This window comes from Marmota marmota, unplaced genomic scaffold (genome assembly GCF_001458135.2).
Source record: "Marmota marmota marmota unplaced genomic scaffold, marMar, whole genome shotgun sequence".
In the NCBI taxonomy this organism is placed as follows: Eukaryota; Metazoa; Chordata; class Mammalia; order Rodentia; family Sciuridae; genus Marmota; species Marmota marmota.
Genome location: NW_025999977.1, coordinates 6,501,225 through 6,516,224, shown reverse-complemented (window position 1 = coordinate 6,516,224; position 15,000 = coordinate 6,501,225). Strand labels below are relative to the sequence as shown.

Sequence of the window (15,000 nt, the reverse complement as noted above, 5' to 3'; positions counted from 1 at the left end):
TTTTTGGAGTCCTAGTCTTAATCAGATTAACAAACGTGGTCCTGATGAGGTTAGTCTGTTGCTCTGTATTTTAGCTTGTTATCACTAGCTTTTCTATTAATTACAAGTCAGATCACCAGTCAACAATAGTAGTGAGGGACAACATAAATAAAATGAGAGTGCCCAGGAGATGTCACTCGCAGGATCTCATGCATCCTGAAACTCCCACGGGCTCCTGCAGCCTCCCACATGCCTTGCCAGTCTTTTGTTCAATTACAGTTAATGCAATAGTTTGCCATTTTCTCCTTCTAATTATATTTTCAAGTGGGATTTGTAGCACATAGAAAAACATCCTTTTACATGTCGAGGCACCGGGGTTTTGTGCCTGGCATTGTCTGTCCCCTGGGTGCTGTACCATTCTTTCTGCAGAGCTCTGAATAAACAAGTCCCCCTTTTAGAGCTGCACTTGTACAAACTGAAAATTTATGCATTAACTGTTTGCATTCTGAGCATGTGTTCCAGATTACGTCTTACAGCATTCTTCTGGTATGCTGCAAAATGTGTATATGCAAAAAGCCCTTCTTTCACAGTTCCCATATCTCTAGCACAGAATCAGCAGATCAGTTAGCACTGTTTTTGAGAATATATGTAATGGGTGAGCTGAACATACAACTGGTGTTTCCTTCTGTGACTTTATATCGTTCTGGGGGCAGCATTAGTCTTCTGGCCAAGGTTATGGAATAGGGGACAGTTAAGCACCTACTTCAGGAGCAGTGAATCTCCCCTTTGATTGCTATGCAGCAATCCCCTTGGATGGGTTCTTCATTTTCTTCTCCCTGGGTGTCTGAAACATTTTGATCTCCTTAGCCCTTCTTATTTTCTCTGGGATAGGAAAATACTTTTCAAGAAATAAGCAAAGAGTGCTTTGATATTTCTAGGCATATTAAAAATGTCGGAAGGGTCAGTAAACTTTACTACCCCACAATCATGAACTATGGCCTCATATGACTGAAATGATGTATACATATTTTGCACACGAGATCATCCTGCTTTTCCACGAATAATCTTGAAGACAAATACCACTCCCTAGCCAAGAACCAGCTTTCTCTTCTGCATCATTCCTACTGTGCGGGATGACCAGTGAGTGACTCATGAGGCTGTTTTTGAAAGCTTGCACTAAAAGCTAATTAAAGTCTTTTCTGGTGATAAAGAGAGATTTGGGAGAAGTATCGCCATGATTGTTTTCCCCAAGAATTTAATTTACAGCCAGTTTTTCCTATCTGAATGTTACTTTCAAATGCACCCAGTGATAAGAAGCAACATCTGTTTTCCGTTCAATAGTACAAGAAGGCTCGGCATGGGGCTGAGTGTACACAGTCCATGTGAATCTATTGTTATTCTCATTTCTTTTTTGTCCCTGTGCCTGGTCCATTTGCCATGTACCATCCGGCAAACAGCTGACACATACTAGCTATTATGGACTCAGGCCTAATTGTGAGATCTTAAAAGCTCTACCATGTTTGTCTTCTAGCATCAGAGGCCCCCGTGAACCACATCAGTAGAAACCACCACTCTCGTTTTGCATTTCCAGAGTAACAGGCTGTTGGGTCAGGGGGTTAGTTTGATGTGAAAAATAGAGTCAGAATCAAGCGACAGCATTTTCCTCCTCCTTTGCCTGATACGTTTTTGTTTTCCTTGGTAATAAGGCCTGCAATTACTTACAGAATAGCTATTTGTAGATTTTATTTTAGCTTGGAAGCAGAAATTGGCAAATTGTGAAGGTGCCATCCAGCTCTGAGCTGGACCGGTCTTGAAGGGGGATGGGAAACTAGCGTGCTGTCTATGCTGGCCTCCCTTCATGGAGTCACCATGCGACGGGATCATACCCAACAAGTGTTAACACACAGCTCTTATCTGGATTTCTGATTTGTGCCCCCACAGCCCTCTTGGAACAGAGATCATGATGATACGGCGTCCACCCGCTCAGGAGGAACCCCAGGCCCATCCAGCGGGGGCCACACGTCACACAGTGGGGATAACAGCAGTGAGCAAGGTAGGGGAGGTGTTCTCATTCTCTTTTGATACTTGTTTTATTTACCAGGGTTGAAAAATCAGAAATGTCTAGTTAGTTACTCTCTATACAGTTCCTCCTAGAACACAAATCCTGTAGAATGTGAAAATCAGCTCATCCTATTTAATTCCCTTGCCCTTTTCTTCTTCTGTGCCATCCCAGTTGCCTATTGCCTGTCACCTGGCCACCTCTATGAAACAGGGTCAGTGAATTGACCAAGGGCAAGACTTGAGAAGTAGATTGGAAGTTCAAATATGTATAAACAGTATGGCGCTAATGCCCTGCCATACAAATAGAAAGTATTATTATCACTTGCCCTTAGAGGTTTTTTCCAAGGAATCATGAAGAAACACCCATTAGGATCCCAAGTTAACAATGTCTTCAGTTGCTTAGAAGGCCTTGGGCAACCCACGCTGGGCTTTCCTCTCCCTTGGGTTGAGGCCATCTTTCTGCTTTTCCTTATATTAACTCTAAAGTGTGTGACTTCATTGCAAAGCCAGATTAAGTGAATAAGGAAGACATGGAAAGATATCAGCTTGTGTTGTGCCGTGAACATACACACACGTGTGTGCATGTGGGTCTCCAGGGATGTGCATGCTTGATTTAAGTGGCAGGGAGCAAGGTTTAAACATCAAGTCAGTCTTCAAGAAAAGCTGAATGAGTATCCCCACAACTCAATATTGCTTTTGATGAGACACTCCTACAGTGGATTTTGTGTTTAATTAATGCAGTAAAAGTTTAAAAGAGAATTTTTTGACTGAATATAGAAAGTCTGCTTTCATGGAGTTGACTGTGGGCCCACAGTAGGTACATACTTTAAAATCTGGTTTTGTGATCATGTTTCACTGGGGTGCTGTTAGGCAATGAAGGAGTTTTGTTGTCTAAGCTAGTGGGACTATACCAATCAGAATTGCAAAGTCTATAATGAATTTAGCGCGATTCATCTGAAAACAAGAACAGGAAAGTTTTTGGGGGGTTATCTTGTTTTGTTTTGTTTTTAAGGTACATATATGCTATTTCCCTGGGAATAACTTCGACAAACATAATTTTAAGCATTTGAGACATTTTATTGTTCAAAGAGAAGTTGCTGACTTAATCACGAGTATAAGCCTAGTAAAAACGGAGCCTGGAGTAGTAAACTAGTCCAGAGCCGAGGCAGAAGCAGGTGACCTCTGACCTCTGACTTTTACTGGAAGATGATATGCAGCATAAATCCAAGGGGCCTTTTTTCTTTCAAGTGCATATGTATATGTTATGGCGTCGCTGTTCACAGCCCTGTAGTTAAGGCAGCGTCAGCACTTTTGATATATAAAGCCCTACTTTCAGAATTCTACTTACATTATGAGTTTTCAAAGAGGTGTAAATGGAATCTAAATTCTTTTTTTTCCTGTAGCCCAAAATTGCTACGTGGGGGTCACAGCAGAGCATTTTGTTTGTTTCTCTTTCTTTTTTCATTTCTTGTTTTTAAAAACATACATCATCTAAGGATGGGCAGGCAGTTTGGCTGCTGCATTAAGGCTGGCAGACAGCTGAAATGCGCTTGAATTTAAGACTGAGATGCCTAAGTTTTCTCCAACATAATCTGATAAGAGGATTTTCAGAGGGCAAATGCCCAATGCCAGTTCTTCCCCTCTGTTGAGCCATGTCAAGGAGTTAGGAATTTTGTGTTTCTTTTAACTTCAACAAGTGATCTCCCAAGGGCTATTTAATAGTGAATTTGATTATAACCAGGACCCAGGGACTCTTCCACGTTATTGGTTTATCACTTAGAAAGTTTGCCTTATATATAAAAATATATAAATATTTTTTATATTTAAGACCACCACCTTGGGTTTTCGAAATGAAAGGCTTCTCATTTTCACATAAATCATCGCATTGGAAGCATCTCGATTGAACCATTTTAAAACAGGTGGCAGATGAAGCAGACCTACCCCCATTTGGAAGATGAGAAAAATAAGATATGGACAAGTTTTTTATTTCTTCAGGTGGCAGCACAGTGCCTGACCTAAAATCCCAGTGTCCTGATTATGCATATAATGTTTCTACTCCTCATACCCTCTTCCTCATCTCTCCACCAAATAACTAGTCCATTACTTCACTATAATCAAATAAGAACTTTCTGTGCTGCCCTCCCCTCCCTGCCCTCTACCAGCTGGGCAACAGAGGTAGTGGGAGCCACATCTTTAGGTCTTCTTTGCATTTCTTTCCTTGGTGGGATTTTTTTTTTCCTGCAGTGAGATTTATTCCTGCAAAATGCAGAACAATGCCTGAAAGTGTTGCCAAAACAACTCATGCACATTTCCGTGTCAGCCATGACCCTTCTAAGCCCGTTTTTTTCATCCCTAAGACCTGTGGAGCTGGGTCTTTGTGCAGCCTTTGGATTAAGTGCGTACAGTGGCTTGTCCATGTTTTCCCTGTCTGCCTTTTCTGGCAGGCATGGGTGTGTGTAGGCTGTGCCAGCATTTGGCCCGTAGTACATGTCCTAAATAGTTATTTACACAGTTTGAGTCCATTTTAGTCAACTGGGTAAATAACAGCCCTCTTCAAAAGATTTATAAATCCATAAATATGTCTTTATACATACCCAATAGACAGAAATAACTCAATCTGTCAAGAACATATCCAAAGAGGTGTTTCCCCCACAGACAGGAGTAATACATATTTTAAAACTTTCTCTACTGTCTTATTTGTACCGCATTGCCTTTGCCTCGTTTCTTTTCCATTTCTACCACTTCATTATGGCACCTGTGGTGCCAAAAAAGAAAAAGAAAAAGAAAAGAAGGAAAAAAATTCCTTGGGCTCTGACCCTCTCTTAAATAGCCTCTCTGCCACATGGTGCAGGTATATAACACTCTCTCTCTCTTTCTCTCTCTCTCTGTGTGTGTGTGTGTGTGTGTGTGTGTGTGTCTTTCAATGAGTCCTAGTCTTTTGGACTTTCAAAGTAAATAAAATAAAATAAGTCATCCAGGAGTTTCCTAGTGTCCTAATGTATTTCAAAAGACAGTAATGGCTGTTTTTGGTTAGAGCTTTTAGCAGTTTGGATGATTTTGAGAACCTGATCATTTTCCAAGTTAGTAAGTTATCATGATTGATGAAATAATTTTAGAGCAAAGTTTTACATAAGCATAAAAAATGAAAGAAAATCCAATCCTGGGCATTCTAAAGAGAATGTACATAAGATATGCAATTAGGAAGATACCAGAGACTTAATGCAAAGACTTAATGTTGATTCATGACTTACATCGTATAGCTTTTCCCCACCTAAATTATTTGTCATGACAGCTTGTACCTGTGTTGTGTCCCTTCATTTAATAGTAACACCTGTGGCCCTTTGCCCAAGCAAGCCCCCTTGAAATGGGAGTTTGAAAGGAAAGCTTTTGTGTTTGGCTGGGAATTCTGCTGCTCTTCCTATGACATTGATTTTGCCTACCTTTCAACTTCCTCAAAGCATTTCCAAAGATATTAGATAGAGTCTTTATTTTATCCCTGTCAATTATTTGCTATTTTCCCACTTTTCAGGAGAAAAAAAAAATGCCTCCGAAATACTGGAGAGTAGTTGTCAGAGGCATCCTGCCCTCTGGGTCTCTGGGCTTTGTAACTACATCAGGATGGAGTGTTCTCAGGACTCCCACGTAGTGTCTTGTAATATGAGGTTCAGGTTGGCAGATTGTGTCCTTCAAGTGTCTTTTTTATCCTACTGTGCGCGGTGGCCCTACTGGCCATAATCGGGCCCCATTCCAGGAAGTGTGTGGTTTGGAGCAGGAGAACCAAGCAAACCTTGTGCCTCTTCCCATGAGATTCCTGCTGCAGCCACTCTATGCCTCACCAGCAGCTTGAGCTATGATTGGCCACATTTTGAGTTTGGGCATGTCTCCCTTTGTGGTCCAAAGTCAAGGGAGCTGAATAAGCGATGATAATAAAATAGGATTTTAAGGACTGTCAGTTAATGTAGGTATTTCCATCCCCCACTTTGTGAGCCAGGTCATGGAGGATCAGTGGGGCAAGGGGACTTGCCTAAGGCCACATCCTGGTTGGTGGTCAAGTTGAGATGCACACCCACCAAGTCTGAGTCCAGAGCCCAAGCTCCTAACTACCACATCCCATTTGATGTAGTACTTTTTGTGTGGCTTAGAAACAGGAAAAGAGATCATTTGCCAGACATTCTTTCTATTACCAATTCGGCAGCCTTCTCCACAGCCGTCTGTACTGGTCTGGTGCTGGGCTCTGTAAGGGTGACATGGCTTTGAACATGACAGAATCAGCTGGGACTCCTGGGGGAAGACTGCCTGGGACTAAGAACCTAGTTTTGTTTGCTAAGTAGAATGGCGATTGAGCTTTTTACAAGGAGAGCGTGATGATTGATATGATTAATTTGTATTATGTATTAAGAGCCTATAGCATTTCACTCATTCAGGAGTTATTGAATTGAGAATAAGAGCCCAGAAATCAAGTCAGGATTTCTCTTGCAGAACATTTCCCACTTAAAGCTCATCTTATTTTCCCGTTTTGTGAGGATCAAGTATTATTTTGACAACAAAATTTGGTATGAAACATTTTCAAACTGAGAGAACTTTAATGGTTGCTGGCACCTCGAAAACCCATGTAGGAACTTCTCCTTTTGGGGGCAGGTCTCAGATCAACAATAGTACCTCTAGAAAAAAGAAAAAGCAAAACTCACCATGTTTCTTTAAAGAGGAATAACTGAAAAGCACTGCTCTTTCTTTATAATATAATGTATCCATCGTTTGCAACGCCCTCCCACTGCCCCACCCCCTCCACGCCAGCTTTTGTATGAGTCCAAGCAACCTATGGCAGAAGGCAATTCCTTGTTTTATTGAGGGGAATCTCAAGGCAGTTGTTCCAGACCTGTGAAGCCAGCAGGCAGAGCTGCCTGAGAGGGGGTGGGGAGCAAGAAGGGAGGAGGTGGGGAAGGGGCCACATTGTGTTCCAGATGACTGGGCAACGATTTATATGCCAGCTCTCCTTTTTACATGAAGAAGAAAAGTAATAACAGCCCAAACCCAGGCATTTGAAACAGTCAGCTGTCCGATGAATAATGGGATAGGTGGGAAGGAGCTTTCTGATTGGATGTCTTAATGAGCACATTTCGCACAGAGTTTGGGCTGCAGTTCCCCTTGACCTTTGCCCTTTATTGACCAAACTGACACTTCATTTTTCACATACTTCCAATTATGGCTCGGCTTAAGTGTTGCCCTCCCTCCTTTATTTCTTTCCTATGGACAACTTGAGAGTGGTCGAGGCCACAGAAGATATTTTAATTTGAAAAACTACCCTTGCAACTCAGGTTTAGGGGTGTAATCTGAAACTGCTGTCTGTTTGTAGTTTTTTTCAGATGAAAACACAAGTTATCACCATTTGTTTAGAAACAGTTTTCTTGGGGGAAAAAAATTTCGAACTGATTTTGAAAACCAAGTATTTATAATAACTCGAGAACCTTGAAGATGACGAGAAGTGTTTCAAAGTGGGTTACTTTCTTTTTCTTTTCTTCTCTTCTTGTTTGGCTTCATCTGTCTGTTGGTCGAAGAGACTTGTCTGATCCATATTTGTTCACACTTGCTTCTTAAGCTTCGCATCTCTCCCAGGACTTCTTATATTTCAAGGGCACTGCGATGTATTTTGGCTAATACACTTTGGAGCGAAAGGGAAAAGTAAAATATAATTGTGACCACAGGCCCCCAGGTCTTAGACCATTGCACCCTATGTGTTACTTTGCTTGTGTTTAATGTTGGGTTGCAAATTAAAGTGTGGCCTTTGCATGCGGTGGCAGGCAGAATAGGAAAATGATTTCCTGGTGGGAAAAGTCAGGTGTAAAAAAAAAAGAAAGAGGAAGTTATTATACTCCACAAATCCCTGTTATCAAAAGGTCCATATTATTAACTTCTCAAACATGTCCAATTAGATGTTTAGATTGAGAACTATTTTCCCAGGAACATCTTGTAATGCACTCCCTTTTCTTTTATTGACTCATCAAATGTGGGTAACAGTTTTCTGTTCTCCATTTGCTTGGCTTCTCATATCATGAGAGCAAGTCCTCTTGCAGAAAAATAACTTCATCTTCTAAAAGGACTAACTGCATTTCGGGGCATGAACTTGGCAATAAGCATTTTCACTAAAAGTACATCTTCTCTCTATTAGGCCACATCACTAGTAAACTTAAGGTCACTGTTTTTCATCTTAAACAACCAAAGCATGCATTTGAAATTATTTACAGCCAAATAGATTTCCTTCTCGCACACCCATTATCTGTCTCAAAAGTGGATGAAGTGTTACCTACTTTATTATGTAGCCCTCTGGCATATCCATGGCATATTTTTACTATAATATGGTAATAAAAGAATATGTAAAAGACAGACAAAGGTTCTGTCTTTTTCTGTAAGGTGACCTCTGTTACCAAGTAACTGCTTTACTTATGAGCTTATTAAAAACTCAAAAAATGAGCTTTTCATACTTCACAGGCATTGATGTGAAAATGAGCTGTCCTGTGAGTAGTTTTCTTGATCATTTTTAGAACAATTGATTAGCCAAAGAGCTTCTGTCATTAGTTGACATTGACTGATAGCAATTTGTCACAAGCTCTGAAGGTCAGCTAGACAGTTGGAGTTTCAGCTTGTCTTTGATTGACCTTTACTGATTCCATCCTCATGTGATTGGGTTTGAATAGGTCTGACCCTCGATTGGAAAAGACAGGACATTAGTCAACAGGGTCATTTCTTACAGTTTCTGTTGATTGCACATTTTTATTTATGTGTGAACTCTTGGTCTGGATTTCTTGGCCATTTTTATACTCTCAGTTTTGAAACTTAAAAGGTGTGATATTTATTAAGTATCGCCTTAAAGCCACAATTCTGTTTTCCCTTTGGTTTGCATTTAACAGAAGACTTGCTATGTGCTGCCACCAAATCGCCTACTGACACTGGCCTTTGCCACCTGGGCTAATCCGGGGGTTTTGTTGATGGATGGAGTTTTGTTGTTGCTTTTAAGGAATACGGACTTCAGTGTGACTTGTAGAGCTTCTAAAATTATACACTCATTCTTTGACTTTTCTCAAATTAATTACTTTGTCTCCCAAGACTCATGCATTATTTTTAATAAATGGAAATGGAGCAGTAAAGAATTATGAATAATGATGTTATGTCATTTCATCATTTAGCTTTGCAGCCAGAAGCATGAACATTTTTTTTTTAAGGTAGCTACTTTTTAGTTTCATTCAGTCTGCTATAAACTAGAGAATTCTCTCCTGGCTAGAAGAGTACTAGGGTTCTAGTGAAAGTGGGATATATTTTCTGTTGTAGGGGACCAGGAGTTAATTGTCCATAATATTCAGGTCTTTCATTTCCAAACTGTGAGATATTTTCCTAAGCTGCATCACATGTAGAAGAATATCATCCATAATCATAGGAACAGCATTCATTTTGTTGCTTTATGTAAATACTAAAAAAAAAGGGTGAGCTTAGCTTAACAATGCAGGTCTCAATCTGTAATTATTTCATTCAGTTCTTTCTTTCCTCTTGTTCCTTCTCACCTTCCCTTCTTGTCTCACTCCTGTGTTGGATTTTAAACTATAAGCAATAACTTGTTTTTCAGGTTGGCCCTCCCAGCCGTTCCAGGGCCACCACATACAGCCTGGCACAGCCTAAACATGTATTTTAGTTTCTCCCCAAGAAAATAAATGAGGAGAGAATCCATTGTCCCAGGTGGTGGATTCTTCACCCGGTGTCATTCTTGGCAAGGCAGAAGTGAGGAAGTTAATTTTAGGGAAGTATTCATTTAACATAGCCCAAGGAGATAAAAAAGAGTTTAGCATCATAATCTCTTCTGTAGACAAGCCAAAACGTTATCAGGAGTTGTATTTAAGGGGGGAAATGTAGATTTATACATTCTAGTCAAGTCATCAAAATGGATTAAGTGCTTACTGTGTGTCAGGTGCTTTGTGTGAGGCTGTGAAAATGAGTAAGTAGGTCATTATATCTGTCCTCAGGAAGTTTGTGTGCACCAACAAGGACATCAAGTGTATGGAAGCGAAATGGTCACTAAGTACTGGGGGTTCCTAGGGTGCTGCAAGTTGTACTTATTTGTCAACATACTAGTAACCCATGTGGCCACCCAGATTCTCTGGTCTCTGGACCATGGGGGCCATCATCACTTTTATCCCAGTTAGTCACCTGGCTGCTGACTCAAATTGATCTTCATGGAATCTTGACATCTTAGTTGGGGAGGGGATTCCTGTAGCAGTTTGGTGAAGTCAAGGGAAACTTTTTGGAGTAATATTAAAAATGATAGGATAATATGGGAAAACAATTATATTGAAAATCCCATTATTTTTTAAAAAGTAAATTATATTCTTCCCCAGAGCTCCCCCGCTTATGGTGAATTAGCATCCATATATCAGAGAAAACATTTGGCCTTTGGTGTTTTGCGATTGGCTTATTTCACTTAGCATGATATTCTCCAACTCCATCCATTTACTGGCAAATGCCAGACTTAAATGCATTGTACTGTCATGTATAACTAACTAAAACAAATAAAAAATTATAAGAAAGTGAATTGTAACATAGTAATGTAAATGCTTTGTTAAATATGCATTTGCATAACAAGATCTACCCCAAAATCCATTGTCTACTACATTTTTGAAGTAGTGATTAATGTAAGTGATGTGTTAAGGTATTTGTATCAACTCTATCGTGATATATGAAAATGATTTCCACGGGGGAGAAAGTCATTGTCCCTGCTAATAGTTCTGTGGTTTGTTACTTATCTATGTACATGCTTGAAGGAAATAGTAATTAGAGGTTAGTAAGAATAAAAATAGAATTTTTACTCCTTTTTAGTGACATATACATCTTCAATTCTAACGAGAGACTCATTGGTGGAGGGAGAATCCATGTGGCCCAGGGAAGAGCTTTCAACCTTAATTCAAGTGTTATGGTCAGGAAGTAGTCCACAAACCCCCAGGTTTGAGCAAGTGACTCTCTTCGATGCTGGTGTCCTGTGTTCTTATTTTTTACCACATGCTGAAATGAGCCATAGATGGGCCATGTGTGGGTTGTCCTTCTCAGAAGACTGCCTGGAAAGGAATTGTGAATTCTCCATCTTTGAATATCTGTTGCTCAGCTCAGTTACAGGCACATAGTCATTGATGGATCCTCATTTATAAATAGGACTAAGAACTCCTTCCTGTTTTCAAGCTGTGATTGCACTACATTCCCTCAGGACTGATTTCTTCTGGGTGCCAGAAAGCTAATCTCCCATGGAAATCTGTCAAAGTATAAATAGGTGCCAAGGTCTCACCTGTCCTGGCTCTCAGAGATGCATTTCAACAGGGGCAATGAAGGAAAGTCTCGATGAGGAACTGTTTCTGAAGTTGGTGGTAGATGATTTGGGGGATGTCATTTAAATTACACCACCTATGTATTTCCCAGTTTTTCCTGTTCCTCTCCTTGGATACCATCGGGTGCCCATCAACGGGCATCTAACAAAAGATGTGGAAAGACAGCAGCAGTATTTTGGGATCTTTTGAGGGATTGTAGGGCTAAGGTTGAGAATGGATTCTGAGACAGGACCTTGAAACAGGAGTGACTGTGTTACCCTTGGAAGAGGCTTTTATGGCCTATGCACTTCCCAGTAGCAGATATGATTTCATCCCCTGGGATGTGATACTTAGCTCTGCCCCTGAATTCATCTTTCTCCCCCATGAATGCTAGCACTAATTAAAGATGGTAGTAGAGGATTTGGCTGTCGGCCTAGCAAAAAATAACCCAAACAGTACATTTATGCCAAGCATTTTCCTTAAAAAGATGTAGGCGTTGTCTACCTCTTTGTATTGATTGGTCCCAGAGGTAGAGTCAGTAAAGTTGGGTTTGCTCAAGTGTCTGGCTTTGTGGATTAGTTCAGTCTTGCAGATAATTTTCCATAATTACTTAACCTAAAAGCATTCTATCTGATTAGTACAATTAGCTTTGGCTTACCCCATTTACCAATATAACCCATATGCATTCCCTCTTAAACACAGCTTATTTTATTTCCTAACAAACAATAAAGTGGAACTTCTTTTTACTTATTTCCACATCAGGAGGAAAAGAGAACACAATTTTATATAACAAATCTTTTTAAAAAAAAATTTTTTTTAGATGTTGATGGATCTTTATTTTATTCATTTATTTATATATGGTGCTGAGATTTGAACCCAGTGCCTCACACATGCTACACAAGTGCTCTACCACTGAGCCACAACCCCAGCCCTTATATAGCAAATCTTAAATTGTATTCACAGTCATATGTTTTAAGGAAGGGTTAATTGAAGAGTAAAGGCAGAACATATTTTGTCTGTCAATAATCTTTTTGCTAAATTATCAGCATTTAATCAATGCTATGTCTTTAACAGTTTCATTTTTTTTTTTTTTAGTTTGACTCTTTGCCATCAATGTTCCTATTGAAATGTAGCTATGACACCAGGCAGGTAGCACTGTGACCTCTTTTTATTCTTTGATGCCTTGGGATAAAAGCATATGCAGATGTTTCTTGCCTTATGAAAAGATTATGTCCTTTAATCCCATAGTAAATTGAAATTATCAAATGCAGGAAGTGCATTCAATGCACTTTGTAGAGTATCATTTTTTCATCCTCGTGGTCTTGTGTCTGGCTGGGAGATGGGGTTCCCTGCCCTGCATCATGAGAGAGCATCAAACTGCAGGCTCCTAGCCCAGGAAAAGACCAAATTTTGAAATATGGTTTGTATTGAATGTGAATCACTTTTCCACCATTGAAAAGTTGAAAAATATTCTAAATCACACCATTGTAAATTGGTACAATCTGTATTGAATTTTAAAATGCATATATCTTCTCCTTCTCATTCTAAGAAAGAATTTAAGGAAATTAACAAATTAGATAAGTATACAATTACGTCAAAATAGTAGATGAAGAAATTAGAATAAAAGGAAAATGAGCAAGAAGACAGTCATAGAGTAGTAGTTCAGAATAATATGGATTACAAGATCATGGATAATTGCTGGAAGTAGGTAGTTAATTTGGCTCCGAGCTTCCTGACAGTCAAAACAAAGAGTGAAATAGAATTTACAAGATTTATAGCATTCTTGGATGTTCCTCAGAAGAATCCTTTTAACTGGAATTAAGATCTAAAAGAAATTCTCCTCATGTCTTCACACAAAGACCCAGTGAGATGGCGTAGACTGATATTCTCAGCAACATCTGTGTGACTCCTTTTAAATTCCTCTCAGCTCCTGGCACAATGCTGGAAATATAATAACAGCACTAACCTATTGGATTGCTTGATGTCTGGAATGATATTCAATCAATTCTTACTCATAACTTTTTGGTATTTAAACTAGTCGTGATTTCCATGATTAGAACAGGTGATACCCTGTTTTAATATGACCCAAGGTACTAATTGTTTTGTCATGCCAATAGGCCTTTCTCCACTTGTCTATCTCCTTCTGACCTTCTGACTGTTTTATGGTGGATCACCAGCTCCACTCTCCCATCTTCTCTCCCTCCACTTTGGGGTCAGTGGTAGGGGTGAGAATGCTCCTGTCGATCTGGCTATTGTCCCCTGAAACAGGGTTCATGGAGCCAGAGAGACTCAGATGATCAATGGTTAGACTAGGCATGGTACGGGGCAGTGTTGGGATGCCAGAATGGAAAGATTCTGATGCACTGTCTTTAAAAAGGAAGGTTTGGAGGGAATATTATTTTTGCCTGTGTAATTGAGGGAGCTGGGCCTTAAGAATATTTGCATTACCCCATCTCAGTGCCAAGAACATCCCCTTATGTAAAAGGAATGAATTTAGTGCAAATAAAAGGTATTGTTTGATACTGTGAATTTTAAGCTTAATGAGAAGACTACTCCTCAAGATAGAAGAGATAAAAAACAGAAATAGTCTCACCAAATGAATGAGTATTAATCGAATGTCCACTGCAGACTGACGCTAGATGTGAGAATCCAAAGTCAAAGAGGTCATTTCTGGAAAAAGGAAACTGATAGTCCAGTGAAGAGCAAACAGTTGACATCTCAAAAGTTAAGTCTCATGCGTGAGTAGGCTTGGTGCAATTTGTTGGCCCAGGATGGCACCCAATAGAGATGCAGCAACTCCCTGGCATGACAGGCATTCTTAATGGATCACAGCACCCTTTCTCATTCAGCCTGGTTAGAACTCAGATGTGGGTCCTTCTGCATACAGCTTTAGTCATGGTGAGACTAGCTCTGCTCTCAGAGTGAAAGTTAGCCCTAGGAGAATTTTTTTTTTTTTTAATTCTGTTTTGTTTGTTTGTTTTTTACTACCGATTTCTAACTCCCCCAAGGGAGTGAGTCTTTGATGGAAACTTGGGACAAATAGGGAAGAAGAAGGGCACAGGAGGCAAAGGAATCCATTTGTGTAAAGGTGCAAAGGAGAAGGAAAGCATGACATTGTGGAGGCTTTGCTAGTGCGTTATCATGAATAGAGGACAGGCTGCGAGCAAGGAAATGTGTCTGAGGTGACACCCAAGAGGTGTCAGGGGCCAGACCATGAAGGATCCTATATGCAGTTTGTGTAGGAGACTGTGGGGAGTCACTAAACACCTTAAGTAACGGCATGGTCAGATCTGAATGGAGGAGGGGTCAGTGCAGGGGGAGGCTGGAGGCAGCCCTGTGGTTATTCAGAAATCTTGAGGCAGAGTGAAGAGGCTGGAGAGGAGGAGGGCTGCACAGACTGAGAGACTGCATGGATGTGGGTGGGGTGTGGTAGGTGATGGAAGGGTCTGGAATGATGTCAAGGTTTCAGAAAATGGGCTGTGTGGACTACAGGTCCCCTTGGGCATGCCCGTTGTCTTCTTAAGCATAGCTCTCTAGAGGCTGATGCAGCAAATGCAGCTGGACCTAGATGACTGGCTGCCCCCCCCCAGCCCTCCGCTGTTGTGAGTGCCTCACATCCTCC

The 15,000-nt window shown here is 40.4% G+C and overlaps 1 protein-coding gene across 6 annotated transcripts in view; it reads left to right on the top strand.

The window, feature by feature from the left end:
* Meis1 (Meis homeobox 1) overlaps positions 1-15,000 on the top strand; it is a 137,019-nt gene that overhangs the window by 28,180 nt on the left and 93,839 nt on the right. For all 6 annotated transcript variants that reach the window (XM_048804207.1, XM_015479596.2, XM_048804209.1 and 3 more), the window contains exon 7: positions 1,921-2,032. In XM_048804207.1, the coding sequence (XP_048660164.1) occupies positions 1,921-2,032 (112 nt within the window). The remainder of the gene's footprint in view (positions 1-1,920; positions 2,033-15,000) is intronic.